The sequence below is a fragment of the Triticum urartu genome, chromosome 4 (assembly GCF_003073215.2).
Source record: "Triticum urartu cultivar G1812 chromosome 4, Tu2.1, whole genome shotgun sequence".
NCBI classification, from domain to species: Eukaryota; Viridiplantae; Streptophyta; class Magnoliopsida; order Poales; family Poaceae; genus Triticum; species Triticum urartu.
Window position 1 is genome coordinate 486,440,532 of NC_053025.1, and position 21,971 is coordinate 486,462,502.

Here is a 21,971-nt window from a genome sequence, read left to right on the forward strand (position 1 = left end):
TCATGTTTTGTAACGGCCTATCACATAGCGCCTCCAGATCGACTCTAGCCTTAGTATTATCCTTTGACTTCCCATCTATGCCGAACAATGTACCAAAAAGTGCCTCGGCGATATTCTCTCAGTGTGCATCACGTCGATGTTGTGTGGGCAAAGGAGGTCTTTGAAGTAAGGCAGATCCCATAAGCATGTTTTGTGAGTCCACGCGTGCTTAGTATTATACCCCTTGAAGTACCCTGGACGTTGTGGATCTGGCTCGAGAGCGTTTAACTGATCCAGGGTCTGTTGGCCTGTCAATGCAGGTGGTGCAGAATTTTTGACAACTCTACCCCTGATGAAGTTCTTCTTGTCTTTCCTGAACTTATGGCGAGGATCCAGGAACTGTCTATGCATGTCGAAGCAAGAAAACTTGCGACCGGCCTGAAGCCAACGAAACTCAAGAGCTCCCTTGCATGTGGGGCACGGGAACCTTCCATGCACACACCAGCCAACGAATAGCGCATACGCCGGCAAGTCATGCGTCGAGTACATGTACCAGACACGCATTATGAAGTTCCGTTTGCTAAAGGCGTCGTATGTCTTGAACCCATTATCCCAGGCTTCTCGTAATTCGTCCTTAAGCGGCTGCATGTACACATTCATATTTTTTCCCGGATAGTTGGGTCCTGGAATTATCAACGTCAGGAAAATGTTCTTTCTTTGCATAATCTGTCCGGGGGGGAGATTGAGTGGAAAGACAAATACGGGCCAACAACTGTATTGGGCTGCCGTCATACCAAACAAACTGAACCCATCCGTGCTGATGCCGACTCGAGGATGCCTCGGATCTGCCGCTTTGTCAGCATGTAATTCATCAAACTTTTTCCACGCAACACCATCCGATGTGTGTACCATCATCAGATTCCCATCTGCATCTAGTCCGGTTCTTTTGCCTGTTTTGTGCCATGTCATCTGTCTGGCCGTCTCTTCGACCATGAAAAGACGTTGAAGTCTTGGTACGATTGGCATATACCGAAGAACACTAACGGGGATTTTGGTCTGTGTCTTCTCACCCATACCGTTGTCTACCACAATATACCTGGAAGACTTGCAAATGGGACAATAGTTGAAGTCCGCATAGTCAAGCCTAAATAAGGCACATCCTTTCTCACAGGCATGTATCTTCTCATAGGGCATCTTCAGTGCACAGAGGATTTTGTCTGACTGGTACAGGTTTGCAGGCATTACATGGCCTTTGGGTAGAAAGCGTCTAAATACTGTCATAATTGCGTCATAGCATTCTCTGCCCAAGTTGAACTGAGCCTTCAGAGCCATTACTTGTGAGATGGCATCCAACTGACAAAGCTCAGTGTGCTCGTGGAGCGGACGTTTCGAAGACTCCAACATTTCATTGAAGGCCTTTGTAGATTCCTCCATCTCCTTGTCCGAATCCCGAGCATCATCATAGCCTTGCACCATGTTTTCCATCCCGGTACCATGCTCGTCGGTGCGACGACGATCCACCTCAGCTCGGTCACGTTGGGCAGACTCACCATGAAATGTCCACACCGTATAATCGGGCGTAAAACCACTCTTCTGCAGGTGTTTGCCCATTTCAGCCTCTGTCTTCTTTTCCCAATTGCCGCACCGGAAACAGGGGCACCAGGTTTTCTTTTGGCCATTTGCAAATGCGGCTTGCACAAACCCCTTAGTTTTTGTGAACCATTCAGCGCTCCATTTGTTCTGACCAGTGTGACCGGTATACATCCAGGCACGGTCACTCATCTTGACTTTCAGAGCTACTGGACACACAACAATTATATATGTAATTCACCATGTATATATTCATCAGTTGATCTACTTTGTCAATTTTATTACGTCCATGCAACCTACACTCTAATAGGTAATGATAGGTCCTAATCCCACCCGTGTATGTGTAGATTGGGTTCATTTTCCCATGCTATGCTCCGGATCCGACGCAAAATTTCGGCAGCACCTCCCCGCTGTTCTCCTGATACACGTCTCTGCAATAAAGAGAGAGGATGTGTACCCGGAGAACAATAGGGGAGGCACTGACGAAATATATGCGTCGGATCCGAAGCAAAGCATATGGGAAAATGAACCCAATCTACACATACTCGGGCTGTCCATGGATAGCGTTGGACAATTTGAAAGAATCAAGGTTATAAATATGCAAATGCATGCATATTTATAACTATGACGCTTTCGAACGGGAGACACATATTGGTTACGCATACTGATGATTCAAGACACATATATAGCTAGCTATCAAGTTTCATCGGAATAGATCAAATAATTAATGGGGGAGGAGGACTTGTCATTTGTGCTCACCCACGAACGAAGGGGCAGAGCTCGTCAAACGCACGGCGAGTTCGTCGAACACCAAACCTCGCAGCGATGAAACAACTGCACATTTAAAACTACACGATCAACACAATTATATATGATGTTTTTCATAACAAAATCGAAAAATATATGACCTAACTAATAATTCACAAATATATGACCCCGTCGGCCTCTGGAAGGCCAAAGAACACCTTTTCGGGAGGTGTCGGTGGTCGGGGTGTCCTGTCGGTGTCGGGGTGCCGTGTCGGGGTCGGGGTGCTGTTTCGGGGTCGGGGGGTTGGGGTGTCGTGTCGATGTCGGGGTAGTGCCGTGTCGGTGTCGGGGTGTTGTTTCGGGGTCGGGGTGTGGTGTCGGGGTCAGGGTGTCGGGTCAGGCTCGGGGTCGGGGTGTCGGGTCAGGCTCAGGGGGTCCGGGGTGTCGGGTCAGGCTCGGGGTCGGGGTGTCGGGTCAGGCTCGGGGTCGTGGGTGTCGGGTCGGGGTCGGGGTCTCGGGGTCGGGGTGTCTGTCGGGGTGCCGGGTCGGGGTCGGGGTGCCGTGTCGGTGTCGGGGTCGGGGTGGGGTCAGGGGGGTGTCGGGGTCGTGTCGGGGTGGGTCGGGGTTCGGGGTCGGGGTGTCGGGTCGGGGTGGGGTTGGGTCGGGTGGGTCGGGGGTCGGGTGGTGTGGTGGGGTGTCGGGTCAGGCTCGGGGTCGGGGTGTCGGGTCGGGGGTCGGGGTGTCGGGGTCGGGGTCGGGGTCGGGTGTCGGGGTCGGGTCTAGGGGTCGGGGTGTCGTGTCGGGGTGCCGGGTCGGGGTCGGGGTGCCGTGTTGGGTCGGGGTGCCGTGTCGGGTCGGGTTTTTTTCCTCTTTTTTCCTTTTCTTCTTCTTCCTATTCTTCCTTTTCTTCCTTTTTTCCTTTTTTTCCTTCTTCTTTTCTTCCTCCTCCTTTCCTTTTCCTCTTCTTCTTCTCCTCCTCTCCTCTTTTATCTTCTTCTTCTTCCTCTTCTTCTTTTTTCTTCTCCTCCTCCTCTTCTTCTTCTTCCTTTCCTTTTCTCTTCTTCTTCTCCTCCTCTCCTCTTTTTTTCTTCTTCTTCTTTCCTAAACTAAACTAAACCTAAAACTAAACCTAAAACTAAAACTAAAACTAAATCTAAACTAAACATAAACCTAAAACTAATAAAACAGAAAAAAAAGGAAAAAACTAAATCTAAACCTAAAACTAAACTAAAACTAAACCTAAAACTAAAACTAAAACTAAATCTAAACTAAAACTAAAAAGGAAAAAAACAAAAAAAACAGAAAAAAAAGGAGGGGGGTTCACCTGGGGCAGGGCCGGTGGAGGAGGGGGCGGGGCGGTGGAGGAGGCCCCCGGTGGAGGAGCTGGCCGGGGCCGGGGCGGTGGGGGCGGCCGGGGCGGGGGCGGGGGCGGCGGGGGGGGCGGGGGGCCGGGGCGGGGGGGGCGACGGGGCGGTGGGGCGGCGGCGCGCGGCGGGCGGCGGCGGCGGCGGTGGGGTGGGAAGTGCTGGCGGGGCGCGTCGGGGGCGAGGAGAGAACAGAGTAACGGGCGGGGGGGTACGGGCCGTTAGGTAGTGTCCTCTTTGCCGTCCGCCTCTCTTTGTCGTCCGCCCTTTTGCCTCTTTGCCGTCTGCTGGCAGACAGCAAAGAGGTGGGCCGTTAAGTTTTTTTCCAAACGGGCGGGGGGTGGGGCCACCTCTCTTTGCCGTCTGTTGGCAGACGGCAAAGAGCTCGCGGACGGCAAAGAGCTTCTTTGCCGTCTGCCATTTCTTTGTCGTCTGCTTTTGGGTAGCTGATGGCAAAGAGCTTCTTTGCCGTCCGCTAGCTGACGGCAAAGAGCTGGCAGATGGCAAATGAGCTGATTCCAGTAGTGTTTAAAAGATTTGAGAACACTTGATGTATGTCTTCCCGTGCGTATCTGTGGTGACAATGGGATACCACGTGATTCACTTGATGTATGTTTTGGTGATAAACTTGCGGGTTCCGCCCATGAACCTATGCATAGGGGTTGGCACATGTTTTCGTCGTGATTCTCCGGTAGGAATTTTGGGGCACTCTTTGAGGTCCTTTGTGTTGGTTGAATAGATGAATCTGAGATTGTGTGATGCATATTGTATAATCACACCCACGGATACTTGAGGTGACATTGGAGTATCTAGGTGACATTAGGGTTTTGGTTGATTTGTGTCTTAAGGTGTTATTCTAGTACGAACTCTAGGGCTGTTTGTGACACTTATAGGAATAGCCCAACGGATTGATTGGGAAGAATAACTTTGAGGTGGTTTCGTACCCTACCATAATATCTTCGTTTGCTCTCCGCTATTAGTGACTTTGGAGTGACTCTTTGTTGCATGTTGAGGGATAGTTATATGATCCAATTATGTTATTATTGTTGAGAGGACTTACACTAGTGAAAGTATGAACCCTGGGCCTTGTTTCCTAGCATTGCAATACCGTTTACGCTCACTTTTACCATTAGTTACCTTGCTGTTTTTATATTTTTAGATTACAAAAACCATTATCTACTATCCATATACCACTTGTATCACCATCTCTTCGCCGAACTAGTGCACCTATACAATTTATCATTGTATTGGGTGTGTTGGGGACACAAGAGACTCTTTGTTATTTGGTTGCAGGGTTGCTTGAGAGAGACCATCTTTATCCTACGCCTCCTACGGATTGATAAACCTTAGGTCATCCACTTGAGGGAAATTTGCTACTGTCCTACAAACCTCTGCACTTGGAGGCCCAACAACGTCTACAAGAAGAAGGTTGTGTAGTAGACATCATAGTAGAGAGAAGGCTCAGTCGCCGCCCCGCGCATCCACAACCTTCTGAAAGTGGCTTCATCTCGCAATGTGGTCAATAAACATGATATTCGCTTTAGAGCCATGGAAAAGCAGGAACATAATCTTCTGTCCTATTCTCCAAGATGGACAGGCCTTCATTATTTGAGACCACCCATGAATAAGTATCTTTTCACCTCCAAGGGGAATGCAGTAGGTCGACATAAACATCATGCTGTGACCAAGCGCAAGTCTGACCCGACCATGGTCAGGCATCTGTATAGGAACAATAGAACTGGGCAGTTTTTGTTTCAAGAAGATCACAACTGTAAAACTGTGTATAAGCAAGAGTTTATGAACAACATATATAACAGAAAACAGCCCGTACCATAAGTTTCTCGACATAGTTGGACCTATTCAATGAGTGCAGCAGTGGCACACATATCCCACGTGCCCTTTCACCATTGAAACGCCCCACAAGGACCTCAAGACGATCAATAAAGTGTAGGAACTTGTGGATTTTGTCCCAGTCAACTTCAGTGCCATCAGTAACAACCAAGTTCTTATAGAATAACAAACGAGTAGCCTACTTAACTCTGAAAAAACCTACACGTGCCACCAATTATAAGAAAATATTAGTTAGAAGTAGCAACTTCGTAAGAGATTCGTTGCTATTTCTAAAGTTAAATTGTGATAAGTTAGACAGAATAGGTGGATTAAGAAGTAATCAAGGCAACAAGCAAGAACCAGATACAAGACTAACATGGATAAACAATTGGAACGACATCGGGGTGGAAAATCACAGTGAAGATGAGACCAGGTTCTGCTTTCCATCAACATTCGTGCGCCAACTTTCAGTCCGTAACACTTGAGAAAGTTTATCCAAGTTTAGCCATAAAAAAGCAGCGATCTTCTTGGTTCATGAACCCAACTCGGAACTTATATCCATGGCTTGTCTTCACTGTGACCATTAAACTGGTGTATTCAGTTATGGCAAGGCCGAGCATCTTGAGTACATGTGTTCTAGCAGAGTAAGGAATGCACTGCAGGAAAAATAATATGAGAACACAATGTATTCCCTATCCAAATCTAGAAATAATTTCCTCATTCATGTCAGTGTTGACCATGGTACTAGTACCTTTTATCCAAATATAGCAATCCAAATTACTAAATTAGTCGACAACATGTTCAAAAAAACCCACCCGGATAGAAAAGAGGATTCTACGAACGTACTGTGTGTGTTTTAAAATCCTGTGTTAGGATGAGAAGGAACAAGTGTGGCATCTCGCCGAGGGCGCAGAAACCTGTAGGTCCTCGCACTTCGGGCACTGCAAATGAAACACACTAGATTCAGTAGGAAGAAAAATGCATCAACTGCGGCGGCTGCCATCCTAGGATTACCCGCGACCAATGGACTTGGATTTATTGGGGATGGATGAAGAATTCGTACCTGGTTCTCCATGAGAAAACCCTATGCAATCGCCAAGAGGGGGTTTTCTCTGAACAAGCAGATGAGGGAGAAGGGGATTCAGGCCCGGTGAAATATTGCCGCTTCGTCCATCCAACTTACAACTAAAGCTGGAAAGGTGTTTTCTTTGTGATTTAACGGCTCATTGGGCATTACTGCGGCACTACGACCGGGGTGTGTTTACCGTGCAGTTGTTCACTCTAATTTGGTGCATATGGCACGTGCACCCCTTTGCCGGATGCCCCACATATCAGCGAAAGGAAGTAGAAAGACAAGAGTAACTAGTTACACATAAATATATTTTTGACAGAGAGATACTCCCTCTGTAAAGAAATATAAAAATCTTTTATATCACAACTTTATATATAAGAAAAATCAAAGGGAATATATATAACATATATAATTATAAAAAACAGAGTTTTTTTTAACATAGTATAGACGAGTTGGTGATGATGGTGTGCTTGCCATCCTGCAATACAGGTCGTCCAATTTATATCTGAAGGATAGGAAGGAAACTATGTCAATTTTGCAAACGGTACCCACACACCTCTCGACATTTGCAAATAAGGCCTTCCCTCGTTCATCCTTTTCTCTCACAAGATAAAATACTCATACAAATGCATCTTGATGTTATGTGCAACGCACATACATTATGGGGGTTTAGCTAATAATATAATACTCAGACAGGCTCACAGTTCTGGACTTTGGGCCACATGCCGGTGGGCCGACATGTTTGGGGGCCCATGTGTTCTACCTCAGCGCTTTTCATATTGCAAACGATCGGCACGGCGCTGGTTTTAGATGCTGTCGCAAAGAGAATACACAAAATTGAATAAAGCACGACAGCTGTTAGAATGAAATCGAATGACAATTCTTAATCAGCAATCAGAGTTGCAATTCTATCAATGATATAGTCCATGAAACGGGGCAAAATTGGCCAAAATTGCAACTGGAGATTTATTTTATTATTTTACAGAAAAAGATGGTGATCAATCCCAATATTTCTTTAATTGGTATACGTAGATGTACAAGTATACACTGTAACCAAAACCAAAAGAAAGAAAAGAAAGATGTAATCAAAGAGAAGATTGAAGGAATATGTTTTATGGTCTCCTCCTACTTATTTCCCAGCCATACTTAATTACAATGAACAAATAATAATGTACAATAATGAAATGTAAACAAATAAGCATACCACTTGTGTCATGCAATAATGAATCCTATTACATATATTACACTGACATATTTAAGTATATTTATTTCACTGAACAAACACCATAATTTTGTAAACAAATAATACTTCATAGAACTTGCCGAATTTCATGCAGTACATATGACATGGCCCTTTTATTTTTGCACTAGTAGTCTGCATCCCACACAGAGAAAGCACTAGAGGACTTCATCCACTTGGCAGTAATTTCAGGGTAGTGCCGGTTGATCACATCTCGTAGGCCTTCAGTTGTTTTGACCCATTGCATCCCCTTCTTGGTGTATGTTTTCTCATTGAAATTGCTTGTAATAAATCGATCTGCTTCAAGCCTCCTGTTTATAGAGATGTGTTAAATTAATATTCATATCTTAACTGAGTAGTTATGATATCAAATTAGTACTTCCTCATTTGACTACTTCTTTTTTCTGGTAACATTCTGGATCTACCAGTAAAGCACCCATAATGGTCACATCGTTATGTTTTCTTGCCTTTTGAACTTCGGTTTGGGTAAATTTTGAATCAGTGAAAATTAGCTTAAGCCACATTCTCAGTTGTTTCCTAATACATTTAACAAGGGCTTAAATCAAATTTGGTACTTTGTCTAGCATTCAATATCAGTTAAAACTAAATATCACCTTGATGCCATTAAAATGAAAATGTTGAATGCTGTTTCGCTTATGGCAAATCCCTTGATTTTTTTCTCTGCCATAAGACCAACAAGAAGATCCAATTTCTCTACATCATCTCCATATATTGCTCTTATGTCTTCAATTGCATCCTTGTCACTTGTCAGATCCTCCCAACTTTTTATTGGAATCAGAAATAGTCTCCTCCTGAACTCATTGTACCTTGGTACACTTCTCTCCCTGTCTCGGTATACTTTAATTTGGAGGAAAATAAAATGATATTAATCTCAGTGCAATCATTATCAAAGGCATTAGACACGGTAATCCTCTTTATTTAACTTGAAGAGTACAGTTTTTGCTTAACATTGTTGTTTATACTAGTATGCAACAATGTCCTTGTTTTTTAAATAAATGGTAGGTGTGATAGATTAGAGAGTGGTGCTAAGGTTACAAGATACAAGCATGATATATGTCTTGGTAAGAGAATCTTGTATTTTCAATCTGGTTAGTACAATAACAGTTTTGGAATTCTTGAAAACTAAAAAGTATGTTGTGATAAATTTCAACATAGTAGTTTAAGGTTACAAAATACTTGTTCTAGTACTTAATTTGTTGCCAGTATGAGTTATTTTAAATATTTTTATGCATTGGATTATTCTTGGTGGATCCTTGTACCAATTTGACATGGTGCAAAATCATGATCCTCTACTGATAGTGGTATAAATTGGGTCCAAATTTCATACCTTCTAGGGCAGCAAGGTCGATTCTGTCAGATCGATTGGTACCATCCAAATTTTGTGGTATAAGGTCCCTGAAGAAACTTGGGTAGTTCCATAGTTCAAGTGCACCACAAGCTTGATATCCCATTGATAATGTTTGTTTTTCAAACCCTATTTTTGATAGCTGGTCTTCCCCCTTGAGACCAACCAACTCTCCAATATCGATGCTACATTTTGACACAAGAAAGAAATGGTGTCAGTGTTTATGTCAGTTATACTAAAAATGTGCTAACCGAGCAGAAAACTTATTGTGACCAAGATTATACATTCTACTTTTTATTGTATAGTAAAGAAGCTAAAAAACATAATAATTCTAGCTGTTTGTGTCGAGTTCAGTGTCTAATGTCAGGTTCAGTAATCCATGATGTAAGAGTCGATATCTAATAGAAGAATGTCTTAATTTTTTTCCTCATTTCTTTATAACCTGTATCACTCTTTTTTGTCTGATCTAATGAAAGTTGTTAGTTTTCATTCCATCTTCTACATAAAAAAAGTAGAGGAATGGATGCCAAACATAAATCGTGTACTCACTCTTCCAGGTACGGTGGGGAATTATTTGCAGCGGGTTGCCCGGTCGGATCCCTGAGCTTGAGAGTGCTTGGTATTAAGGAATGCATTCTGTAAACACTGGTAAACTCTTCAGTCAAAGAATAAGGTACGCCATGGTTGATCGGCTCCTTCAATCCCACAAGCCCACCTAATGCCGTTCCTCCTATGTGACCAAATGTATCTTTTATTTTCTTACCCAATAATCCATACCTTCACAAAACAATCAGAATATCAGGTAAATTGTACACATTCTCACTAATTTAATTAATTTGAATTTGCAGATGTAAATAAAATTTCCACTTGGAAAAGTAATACCATCATCAGCGGATAATTTTTTTCTTTCGGTAAATATGATAAAATGAGATAAATATATCCTCACCAATTTGCACGCATTGCAGCTCTCATGGTTTTAGTCTTGAGAAGCTCGACAGTCCAATCAATAGTGTGAATCTTTGCAATGACAGCAGAAGTGACCAATTTGGCATACCGATATAATTCTTCATCTGATAGGATGGGCTGTTCTTCCTGAGATTAAAACAAAAATTGTAATGTTTTCTTCATATTTTCAGCATAAAGAAAACAAATTAATGTCTTGGTAAATAACAGCTTTATCGGTACGGTGGCAAGAAGTCAAGAGTAGCAAATTCTTCCTAAAAACTAAACAAATAGATAATAGTGATGCTTCTCTTACCTTTATTGCATCACAAACTGCATTGTGTTCCTTAACAAAAAGAGCTTGTAAGATCGAAACCCCAACCCAACCGTTGCGAACGTCGCCCGATAATGGCACACCATTCTCCTCATGCAAAAGAAGACCGTCATCTCCTATGACTAGTTTTCCATCAACATAAGTCCTGATATTTTTTGCCTCTTTCTCATTATTACCATATACTGCACTCCCATCCCTTGGTACATACAAACATAGAAATTGCAAAAAATTACGACATTTTCTGTACAAATGTGCATTGATTTATATATATTCATCGATCGTCTCTATTTTTTAAGTTCATTCTTTGTGCTTAAGAGAAATTTCTGATAAAGATCTTAACTTAAGAAAATCTTAAGCATTACTCACCACCAAGCTGTGCGGACATTGTAGTAACCACTCTGTATTCCATCAGAATTCGTAGGTTGTTCTTTTGTGGCATAGAACTTGAACGATTTGAGGGGGCACTCATTGGCCACATATTTTGGAGCTGTGATTTCAATCTGGAAGAAACCAAGAAAATTGAATTATATATCAACTAACAATTAGAGGTGGCAGAACCTGAGCCAACCCGAGAAATCTGCTCGACTCGACTTAAATCCGACCCGACATTTTCCAAAAAGTCAAATCGACCTGACTTGAACCAACCCGACCAGATCCAAAACTGACCCAATCCAAGATCAAATAGCATCCAATCCAACTCAAATCAATATACGATAAAAAAAGTTGATATTGAAATTGGTCCGACATGACCCGTCCATCCCCCAACCCGACCCAACTTGACCCGACATATTCTAGAAGGCCAAACTAACCCAACAAGTCCAACCCAAACCCGAACCCGACCCGCCCGCGTAATTTACCACATGTAACTACAATATATATTTCAAATTCTCAATGGAAGATGATTTTCTATTTTTAAGACTTCAACAAATTAAGGCTATCAAATTAAGGAATTAAATCAAGCATGCACCTGTTTGGTATCCTCCATATGATCCATCCAGTCATGAACCATGAACTGTATCCATGCAGCTGCTAGTATATTGAACTGTTTCCCTGTGTCCTTGTATTCTCTCCTGGCTAACAGCTTTGTTGCCACAACAAATGGATCTGGGCTCATCAACTGCATCGATAAATAACATTTAATTACTTTATGCATAATCTGATGATTCAAAAGCATACCTCGGATTTCCATCTGTTAACAGTATGATATAATTAAAAGAAAATTGTTTTGTTTTTAAATTAACAAGCACACATTAGCTCTTATTTTTAATATTGACAAAACTCGTGTATTTTTTTTGAGTTTCAACGTTAATTCATTCATTTACTTATTTGAAGCTTGCAGAACGAACTACAAACAAAAAGTTTCATCAAAAGGAGTTTTATTAGTCTTGAAGTCAAAGTGTCAAACTAAATATTAAATAAGAAATAAAAATAAAACACTTTTTGGTGATCTTTACTCCTTTAATTGGCTTCTTAGACTTTAATTTCAGGTTTATTCTTCATTAACTAAATTCAGTATGTATAGTATCTAATTTTCTACTGAACAAAATAATAGGGATGCAAATTGAAATCAGCAGATAAGAAGAGCACATCTAAAGCATGCATATATATACAACAAGAATTACCAAAATAAAAGGGAAATAAGTGCTTAACTAATTTACATTAAGTTATTAACTTGTATTGTTAAAACTTAATTAGAAATTTGGAATTTTGTAAGAAAATTACTAGATTTTTTGTAAAGAGTGTATAATTAAGTACCTCATCCTGTTGATCAACTGGCTTCATGTTTCTCCCAAAAAAGGTGTATTGGCTACCAGCCTTAGCATTATGGGGGTCGTTGTACTTGCCATCTCCGGTGCGGTACGGGAACTCCTTGGGGTCAAACAGAGCACCATGAGAACTCCCAACAGCTAGCAGGTTGTATTTTTCGAGGAGGGTCCGGCGGGTGTTCAGGTAGAGTAAACCGATCGGAACAGGCATCTTGTGCCACAAGTTTCTCTTGTCAAATGCATGAATAAACTACATGAAATTAAGAAAAATTAATACATTGGAAATTTAATTAGGTATGCATATGTAAATTAAATACTTCAACTAATGAGGAATATCAATTGAATAGTTAATAAGGTGGTACACAAGCATGATAAAGCCTAAGTATATATGCGTGCTTCTAATGGCCATATTTATGAACATGATTTGTTAGTTACCACCATATGCATGAAAAAATAATACATATTGGCATGCATACTCATTTGAAAATATACTTCATTATAACAGATTTCCCTAATTAAATGGTGCATCAAACTTAATTTAGCGCAATTTTTGAGATATTAAAATGAATATATATATATATATATATTCAAATGAATAGATACTAATTTAAAACAGATCAAACAATTAAAATGCGGCATCAATAGCTCCAAATATAATTCAACTTTTAGTTGCGTTAGAATTCACACACACACACACACACATACACACACACACACTTTTAGTTGCGTTGTATATATAAGATCAAATAAAGAAATGTTTACAAATTTTATTTATGATAAATTATTCTAGTATAAAAAATACTTCATAAATGCCAAGATGTAATTAATTATGTGCTCATCTATATATGTATGCATCCTCTCTAATTAACACCCTTATCTTGCTATAAAATAAAACGCTGACCACATCAATAACATGCATACTGATTAATTTTCATACATAGCATAATATTTACGATCATACATTAATATATAACCACTACCTGATATTTTGAAGGAATATGTATGTATGTATGTATGTATGTATGTAACTGTATGCAGTATGTACATCAAATAAATAATTGATATATATATTACTCTTAAACATTAATTAATTAAAACGTACTAGAAAGCCAATCTTGTCACCGAAAGACATCTTAGAGAAAACATCACGGAGGTCCGGATGAACACGAGGCTTGAAGAGACCTGAACCCATGGCTACATGCAAACAAATTAAATGAATGTATGATCTTGAATATGAGGACTTACGAAGAAGTAACAATAATATATTCTTTGGAAGTTACAACAATCAATAAGGTGTAGTACTATATTTATAATAGAAAAGGCATGCATATCAACCCATTCTCAGTATGTTCTGATATTCAGGCCCTGTTTAGTTCGCAAAGTTTTTTCATCACTACAGTGACTTCGAATGTTTGGACACTAATTAGGAGTATTAAATGTGGATTACTGACAAAACCCATTCCATAACCCCCGGGTGCTTTGGCGAGACCTTTCTAGTGAGCCTAATTAAGCCTAGATTAGACAATGTGGTGCTACAGTAAACTGTCTCTAATGACGAATTAATTAGGCTTCATAGAAAGGTCTCGTGATTTGCAGTCCATCCGTGTAATTTGTTTTATAATTAGATCATGTTTAGTCCTCCTAAATAGCATCCGAAAAGTGATACAGTGAACTTTGCAAACAAAGTTTGCAATCTAAACACAGCCTCAATGACACGTGCATGATTGATTTGCTGCGTACTATATATGCGTTTAAATAAAAAAAGGATATGATGTGTAGGTGTAGCTGCTCAGAACCGATAATTTTATGGTAGGTGTAGCTGCTCAGAACCGATAATTTTACGGGAGCTGATACAGTGATACCATTGTCCTCCCTCCGTCCCTAAATGATGATCATCGTTGGTTTCCATGCCACAAGTTTGACCGACATTTGTATCTCTGAATAAATTTATTAAAAAACTAGATCCAAATATCTATCTAATGATGTTAATTTTGTACTATAAATAGTAATATATTTTTATATATATTTAGTCAAAGTTGTTTATCGGGAAGTGAAAACGACAGTTATTTAGGGACGGAGGGAGTAGTTCCCATTGTTGATACAGATGATTTGACCAGGCAAATTCGTTCTACATTCCTGAGTTGTACATGTAAATGCGACGAAAATTGTTTATTATGCATGTAAAACCAATTTGTCGAGCTTAATAAAGAACATTAAACAACTTGCATACTAAGCATTTTGCCGGCATAAAAAGACATCTAGTAACATGCATTTTACAACACCGTGCATACTAAATAAATTTGGGTGCATAATAAATATTTTGACCAAGTAAATAAAAGGTCGGCGGGTACAGCTTTCCTGATTATTTTGACAAGTAAATATTTTGGGCCCAAAACCAATGGCGAAAGTGAAACCACGTGAGAGCAACGTTGTAATCTGCTGTTTAATCTCTCCCTAATAATAATAATAATCTTTATATTTACCTACTAATAAACCGCCTATTGCTTCTGGTAGTACGTCATAAAAATTGCCTTTAAATTTGACAAAAATTACTCACGAATGCAACCCGTAAGTGGCAAAAACGATTCGTTTTTCTTAAGAGTCTCCAGCCGTCGCGCATGATTCATATAAAAAATCCCACCACAAGTAACTCTGGCACAAGCAGCCTACTGGCTAGAGTCGTACTCTTCTACTCGGGAGACCCGATCCTGATTTCTTTCTTTTTCTGCCTTTTCTCCTTTTATTAATTCTGTTCGTCATCCCCTTACTTCGCTCTTCGCACCTATTTTTTTTCTGCGCGGCCAACATCAGGTTTTCCCGTCCCGATCTGCTCGTGCTGGTCTTCTCTCTCTCTCTCTCTCTCTCTCTCTCTCTCTCTCTCTCTCTCTCTATATATATATATATATATATATATATATATATCGAGCAAGGTTCCTACCTGGCGCAGCACGGATTCTTTCTCTCGGTTGTCGCTGCGGCGCTCCCCCTTCAATATGGTCGGATCGACGCCAATGATCCCATCTAACCACATCAAGTAGCAGTCATGCGCCCCCAGGCAGCCCCTTCACCGGAAGCACCCCCAGCCCCCCCCCTCCAACTCCGTCCTCCTGCTGGCGCCCAAGTACCGTCCGAAATTGCTCCGCCCAAAGCCCGTGACGCACGCCGAAATTTGCGGCCGTCTGCCCGTGCTATGATTTCTGGATATGATGCATTGATGCTAGATGGTGCCATAGTTTGTTTTCTTTACTCTTCATTGTTTTTGGATCATGGTGTGCTCATGTTGATTTGCAGCCCAGTTGATAGTCCGTACGATGAAGGTTAGTTGGTCTAACTATATTTACTAGCTATTTTAATTAATAACGTTATAGAATCTTTGCTGAACTCCCTTTGTGTTGGTTCTTCTTGAAGTGAAGAATTGACGTCTAGACTTGGCATAATTCAGTTCCTGGATGAAAAAATTTACATGTCCTTTTAGTCTGAAAATCATAGTGGGCCTTGGAGCATGATGCAGAAAATTGTAGGTATGCCCTGCACTTCCCATACATGAAGGCAAATGATTTCTTTTTGGATGCCACTGTCGTCCGGCACATGGTGTTTATCAGTGAGTAAATGGTACAAAGTTCGAATTATCAGTTTACGTTCGTCCTGATGGATCGATAGCTTCGTCGCGGTCATCAGGAGAAATATCACCAATCTAGCGGACGGCCAAACCGAGCGGTCGATACAGGAAACCAGCCCCTGCCATTCCCCATCTCTGTATTTGTGTTAGGCCCAGCTCAATGTAGAGGAAGAGGAGGAGGCCAGAAAGAATGAAGCTACAAGGCAGAAGGCTTTTAATCTGAAGGCATGGTTCAGTAAGTTGGACGAGCTGCTGACAAACTATTTTGAATTTCCACTTGAAACGATGCATCAGATCGTAGAGTATGTTGGCTATGTCTCTCGGTGTGTACTGAACAACTTTTTTCTTATTACATCTTGGTTGTTGGCATTGGTGGTGTTCTCTTCTGGTTCAGCAGAAAGTTGTTGAAGTGAAAGATGAAGAGGAACCTGTGGAAGAGCTAAAGACAGGATCGGACGTGGTAGAAAGAAGAAAGCAAAGCCTAAATGGTATAATGATGTGAATTCAGATTTCATATGTTATCTTCCCTGCTTCATGAATATGATAGCATGGTTGTCATCCAGATAATGCACGCGCCTTTATTTGTCATATACTACCAATGCACTGTAGTTTGATGTGTAATTTGTATTAACTGCTCAATGGGCATTCCTTAAATAATTAGAGGGAGACTGCTTGATATCTTATTGTTTCAAACAATTCTGATGAAGCGCTCAACCCGCGACTGAGTACTGCCACGCTCAGCCACGTGTCCAGGATGCGGAAGCTGTGACGCTTGCTGGAAAGCTGGTCAAGTAGGCCCCGACTGTAAGTGTTAGCTGATTGATACTGCACATCACACTATTTCCAGGAAACAAGTCGATTTGCAACAATTTCCAATCATTAGTTGGACATTTGTCGACGAAAATAAATGATGCTTTCTATATTGAGTTTGTATATACGACCTCACCACTGTTTAGCTGCCTTATGAGATCCAATTTATATTTTTCAGTTTCTACACCAAAGTGCTTCATTTATATGTATTACTGTAGAGACACGGGAAATTGTTGTTGCTCATGCAACCCTAAACTTCAGTTAAATGTTTGTAATTTCACTATCGTTTTTTTTCTGGATTGTACTACTTTTCAGGTTTCAGTGTCTAAATCTTCAGTACAAAACAGTGTCTGAGAGTATATGCCATTAAGAGGATTATTGCCGCCAATATAAACTTTTTGCTTTGTCCCTCCAAATTTCCAGTTTTCTTCTAGAGTTGAACGTGTTGTTGGTAGTTTGCCTTCATAGAGTTTTCGTAGCAACTGTGACAGAATATATTGTTATCAAATCTGTAACTATTTATAACCACAATAGTAAATTCCACCAAGAGCTCGAGCGAGCAGACTGTCACTGGGCCATATATCCTCATTTTGCTCCATCAAGTTTCGTTGGATATTTCTCTCAATTTAACTGAGAAAAAACAAACATCTACTGAGTATTTCAATTTTCTAAAAGTAATAAAATTAGTGGGAAGCTTAGAAAATTTGCTTTTGCTGTCTTTGTACATTCATGTCATAATGTCACTTTCATCATGGATAATCTCTGTCCATCTTTCCAGTGAAATAATGTGTTTTGAAGTACAAGTGACTAAACCATGGTGATTGTTTTTTGCTTGAGCAATGAGAAGTCACCAAGATCCACATTAGATGTAACAATTTATATTATATGTAGCTTTCTTGCTTATCGATTATATACGAAAATGTAGTTTTCGATGCCAGTCATTTCATTTCTTTACCCGTGCTTTGGCCTGTCGTTGCTGGGTTCCCAGGTTGATTTGTTTTATTTTATTCTTGCAGATGTAGAGTATGATTTCCCTGATGTTTTATAAACTGGTTTCAAGCACGTTGTGCAGGATTTAGCTATACATTTTGGTGTAAGGTGGGATCACTAACTTGTGTTCTTCGCTGAGCATTGAAAACCTGGGAATTTCTGACTGTGCTAACTTAAACTATGGTATTCATGGAGAACATCCCTGGTAATCTCGGAATCGTTACCTGCACAGTAGAACATCAATTATTTGACGATAAAAGTTAGTTCAATTCAGTTATTCCAGTCAGCTAGCTAATGTGGTTCTTGCAAATAGCAGTGACAGCACCATACCACATTTCTTTCATAGTGGGGTTACATCTGAGGGCTAAGGCAACAGATATTTATTCTCTCTCTAGATGTTGTATCAGGAAGAAGCTTACTAACAAGGATCAAAAGAAAACATCAGTCACGCCTAATTGTGAAGAAGAGTACGCCAATAGAGTTATTTGGGTTGTATAAGAAGAATACCGGCCAGTTCAGGTCGAGGCTAGACAATTGTTGCTTAACTGGGTTCAAGTTAGCTCAGTTTTTCCGACAAGATTTAGTTTTTTCGTCTGGTGTTTATTCTCGAGACATTTTATATAATTATAAATACCAAGCAAGCAGTCCCTTTGATCACAGCGAGACAGTTCACTTAGTAAGCAATGCAATCTAAGGACATATATTTGAGGTTCTAGATAATTTTTGTGGGCCATAGATTGTATGTTGTCAGTGAGATGTGACGAGGTGGGAAATATATGCTTTGCATGGAAATGACATTACTTTGCACATGCCACTTATTTTAACGCGTGAACAATCATTTTGTGTAAATAACTAAATATACAGTTCGCCAGTGTTCAAAATTGCAATTAAAATTTCATTCACTGCACAGGGAATCTTTTTTGTGTAAAAAATATAAATTTCATCAGGCCGATTTATCGCAATAGGGGGTCAGAACTAAAATTATGTCATATCAGTTGGGTTAATCGGTGAGGCAGATTTATCAGTCTGTCAAGTGATTTATCAGGCATGTATTATAAATTGGTCTGGTCCCTCTAGGCAAAAACATCAAAATTTATGGCAAAATTCCTCCACCTCGGTCGCTAAGTTGCTGATACAACACTTGAGCGAGCATCATAGTCATGACTCTCGCCAACTACAGCAAACAAACACATCCCGGAATTTGACTTTACCGATCAGTGGTGGCAAGCACGGAGGAGCCGTTTGGGAAGCGAGCCGAAGAAGTTGATGTAGAGCTTGCAAGGCAAATACGTTGACAGGGTGGATCGGCGCACGGCGCGGCTGCTCACGCGATGCCAAGCCGGAGGTTGTTTCAAATCCGTCCAGGCTTTGCCCTCATCCACGCCAGCACCATCTAGATTAATATGGATGTGGTGTCTTTATTGGATTAAAGAAATGTGATATTTTTCTTTTCCCATTCCAACGCACGAGCATGTTTACTAGTAATAATAACAAAGCACGGATTGATTTTGTCGGGTTCACCATCATCCTTTTTTTTACTTCTTCCATACATGGTCTCTTTGGCCGATTCCTACGAGGTGGTACTATTCCCGAGAAGAGACCGCCTGCCTAGCCGTATGGCTCGCAAGCCAGCATGGGCTTGAGCCCATTTAATTTATCGCCTGACGCCAGCATGGGCCATAGCCCATTTAATTTATCGCCTGAGAACTGTTCCTCGCTAAAATATGCTCGTGTGTGTAGCTTGCATCGATCAATTCGTCCATTAAATAATACCACCTCGGTCTCTTAGCTCTGTCTAGACCAATTCATATATGTTTCTGAAACTTTCACTGACGTGGGAGCTGGCTGCTGACTGAATTTGAATACAAGATGTGATGATGGCCGATGGCTGCATGGGCCAAAGAAAGGATGGATAGACGAGATGTGATGTTCTCACGGGACCAATGAGGACGGATTTCTAGACACGATGTGATTTGATGGATGGTTGGCTGCATGGCCCATTAAATATGTGATCTTGCAAGATAAGAGATCGTCTGGTCAGGACCAAGGAGGCAAATCAAATATCTCTTCATCTCAAGAGAAGAGAGGTCTGCTCGAGGACAAGAGGAGGGGATCGGGTGTGTGTGTCTTCTTCTCGGGATCAGCTTGGCGTGTGCTGCGAGTCCCTCATTCAATATTAAATAAATATATTACCCAAGAGGGTCAAGTTTATGTTTATTCAGATATCATGTTATATAAAAATATCATTTTCTACTTTTTAGTGCACCATATTTTTTATGCATGAATTGTGATATAGAGGTTATCTGTTTTGACAGTACATGAAAATCATAGCATGTACGTTTCACTTTTGCTTCAGACTGTAGTAACTTTTCAAATATTTGCATATGCTAAGAAAAAAGTGAATAACTACAGGAAGCAAAATGTGAGTTCTGCTTATTACTCAACACCGCTTTGGGGAATTTAAGAATGTCAGACAAGCCGCGTTGGCACTTCCATGTCCTGAACTATGCGCCGCAACGAACCTTATTTTTAATTGAATCATATTTCCTATGTACATGTCTGCTATGGTTATTAAGGTGCTAGATCTTCTTTTCTCCCGTTACAACGCACGGCCTTTTTTCTAGTTACTCTTATATTTTGAAACCACGTGAGAGTAACGTTGCAATTTGGAGTATGTCCGTCGCTCTCTGGGTTTGCTCTTTCTCCTGGTCCAACGCAAAGAAAAGATGCTATCCCAAAAGGAATCTAAGGCAGAAACGACAACAAAGAGCCACTTTTTTTTTAGCATAACAAAGAGCCACTTGGTTTGGCGGGCCGGACGAACCCACCCGTGTGCTTCTTATATCTTAGCTTATCCCATCTCATCACTCGTTTCTCTCTTCAAAAAAAAAAGAATCTCATCACTCGTCCGTCCTTCATCCTATCCTTATCCTCAACTCTCTCTCTCTCTCAAACTATTTGTCTCTCCTCTCCGTCTCTCTCTCCATGAGCCAGGCCTGGCGCGGCGGCGGGCCGTGCTCGACCCCAGCCGGCCTGGCGGTAGGGGGGAGACGGGCCGACCTCGAGCTCGGCGAGCACCTCCAGTCCCTGGCCATGAAGGTATCCGACCCCTAGGCCCTGCCTCGTTTGGGTCGCAGCCACACAGCGGGATAGCTAGATAGCCCCATCAGGAGTACAGTCCGGCGTCATCGATGTGGTTGCCATGCATGCCAAGAGGCAATCCACACTGGCCTTTGGGAGCCCAAGGAAGAACTACGGGTAGGTTTGGTTTGCTGTCGCTGCCCTGCCAAAGACATAGGCCGGCCAAATCTTGGCGATCGATTTGGCTGCCCAGGAATCGGCCGGCGCAGACCTAAAAAATGAAGGAAATTGACGGGTATGCAAACACGAACCTTGTGTCTGGTCAACGGCCAAATTTTGGTATGGCTGTCGCAGACACTCATCCAAACACGCACTACATAACAGTTCGTCGATCAAAAAGACGAGAAAGTCACTGGAGAATGAAATAGCACATAATGGAATCGATTGCAAAAATCACAAGAAGAATTGCTTGGCGCATCAGTCCCACTGCAGCACTTTCTATGGTGGTCTGGCTGCCTGTTGTTGTCCATGCATCTCCTCGTTCGCTCTACGGGCACGTTTGGTTCTATGCCACGATTGCCCAAGCAAGGAAACAAGAATTCAAGAAACGATGTGAACAGCAAGGCTACTACTTACCTCTAGAAGGAAAACCTGGAGATGTGCTGAGCTCTCAGAATCCCCGCACGGCTGAAGAAAAGAGGCTCAACCCATGCTGGGTGCACGCCGCTATATATCATCGATTGAAGGTTGGCTGGACCTACGACTCCAATATTAATATTGATGAAAAAGGAAAACAATTGATGTGACATGTGACTGACCGATTGGCATGTCTTTATGTTTAATGAAAACCTGCAGTGATTTTCTAGGGTCTGCAACATCCTATCCAAAACTATAATGAAAACCTAAACAGTATATTCATTCATAAAATTTGTAGGATCCAATTTTGTAAGATCTAATCATAATTTTTTTTAAAAAATTATACCATATCCGTCCGAATTTATCTATCTCTTTGATGAGTTGTGAATGAAATCCTTTTAGATGCTGAGTTGACCTAGAAAAACTGATCCATCGGTTTCCAGGCCAGGCTGGCATCATAAAAAAATGGAGTAGGAAGGAGGCATGAAGAGCGTATATAGTCTTTGCACATGTACGACTACCTTGGCGACATACGACATAGGAGACGCAGAGGCTCATTCGTTCAGCACCATAATAAAATCTATACGAGCACAAGAATTGGAGGG

General features: G+C 41.3%; 1 protein-coding gene across 2 annotated transcripts; it reads right to left on the reverse strand.

The window, feature by feature from the left end:
• Nucleotides 1-7,767: 7,767 nt before the first annotated feature.
• LOC125552198 (alpha-dioxygenase 1) lies at nt 7,768-21,514 on the reverse strand. Of its 2 annotated transcripts, XM_048715682.1 has the most exons (12): nt 21,367-21,417; nt 17,772-17,873; nt 13,333-13,424; nt 12,220-12,480; nt 11,432-11,581; nt 10,831-10,964; nt 10,447-10,660; nt 10,135-10,280; nt 9,738-9,965; nt 9,171-9,373; nt 8,437-8,680; nt 7,768-8,133 (listed from the first exon to the last, which is right to left on the reverse strand). In XM_048715682.1, the coding sequence occupies exons 3-12, from the start codon at nt 13,420-13,422 to the stop codon at nt 7,950-7,952; spliced, it is 1,854 nt and encodes a 617-aa protein (XP_048571639.1). In that variant the 5' UTR covers nt 13,423-13,424; nt 17,772-17,873; nt 21,367-21,417; the 3' UTR covers nt 7,768-7,949. The 2 variants fall into 2 exon arrangements, with proteins under 2 accessions (XP_048571639.1, XP_048571638.1); XM_048715681.1 differs by lacking the exon at nt 17,772-17,873 and having other exon boundaries at nt 21,367-21,514.
• Between the last annotated feature and the right edge of the window lie 457 nt (nt 21,515-21,971).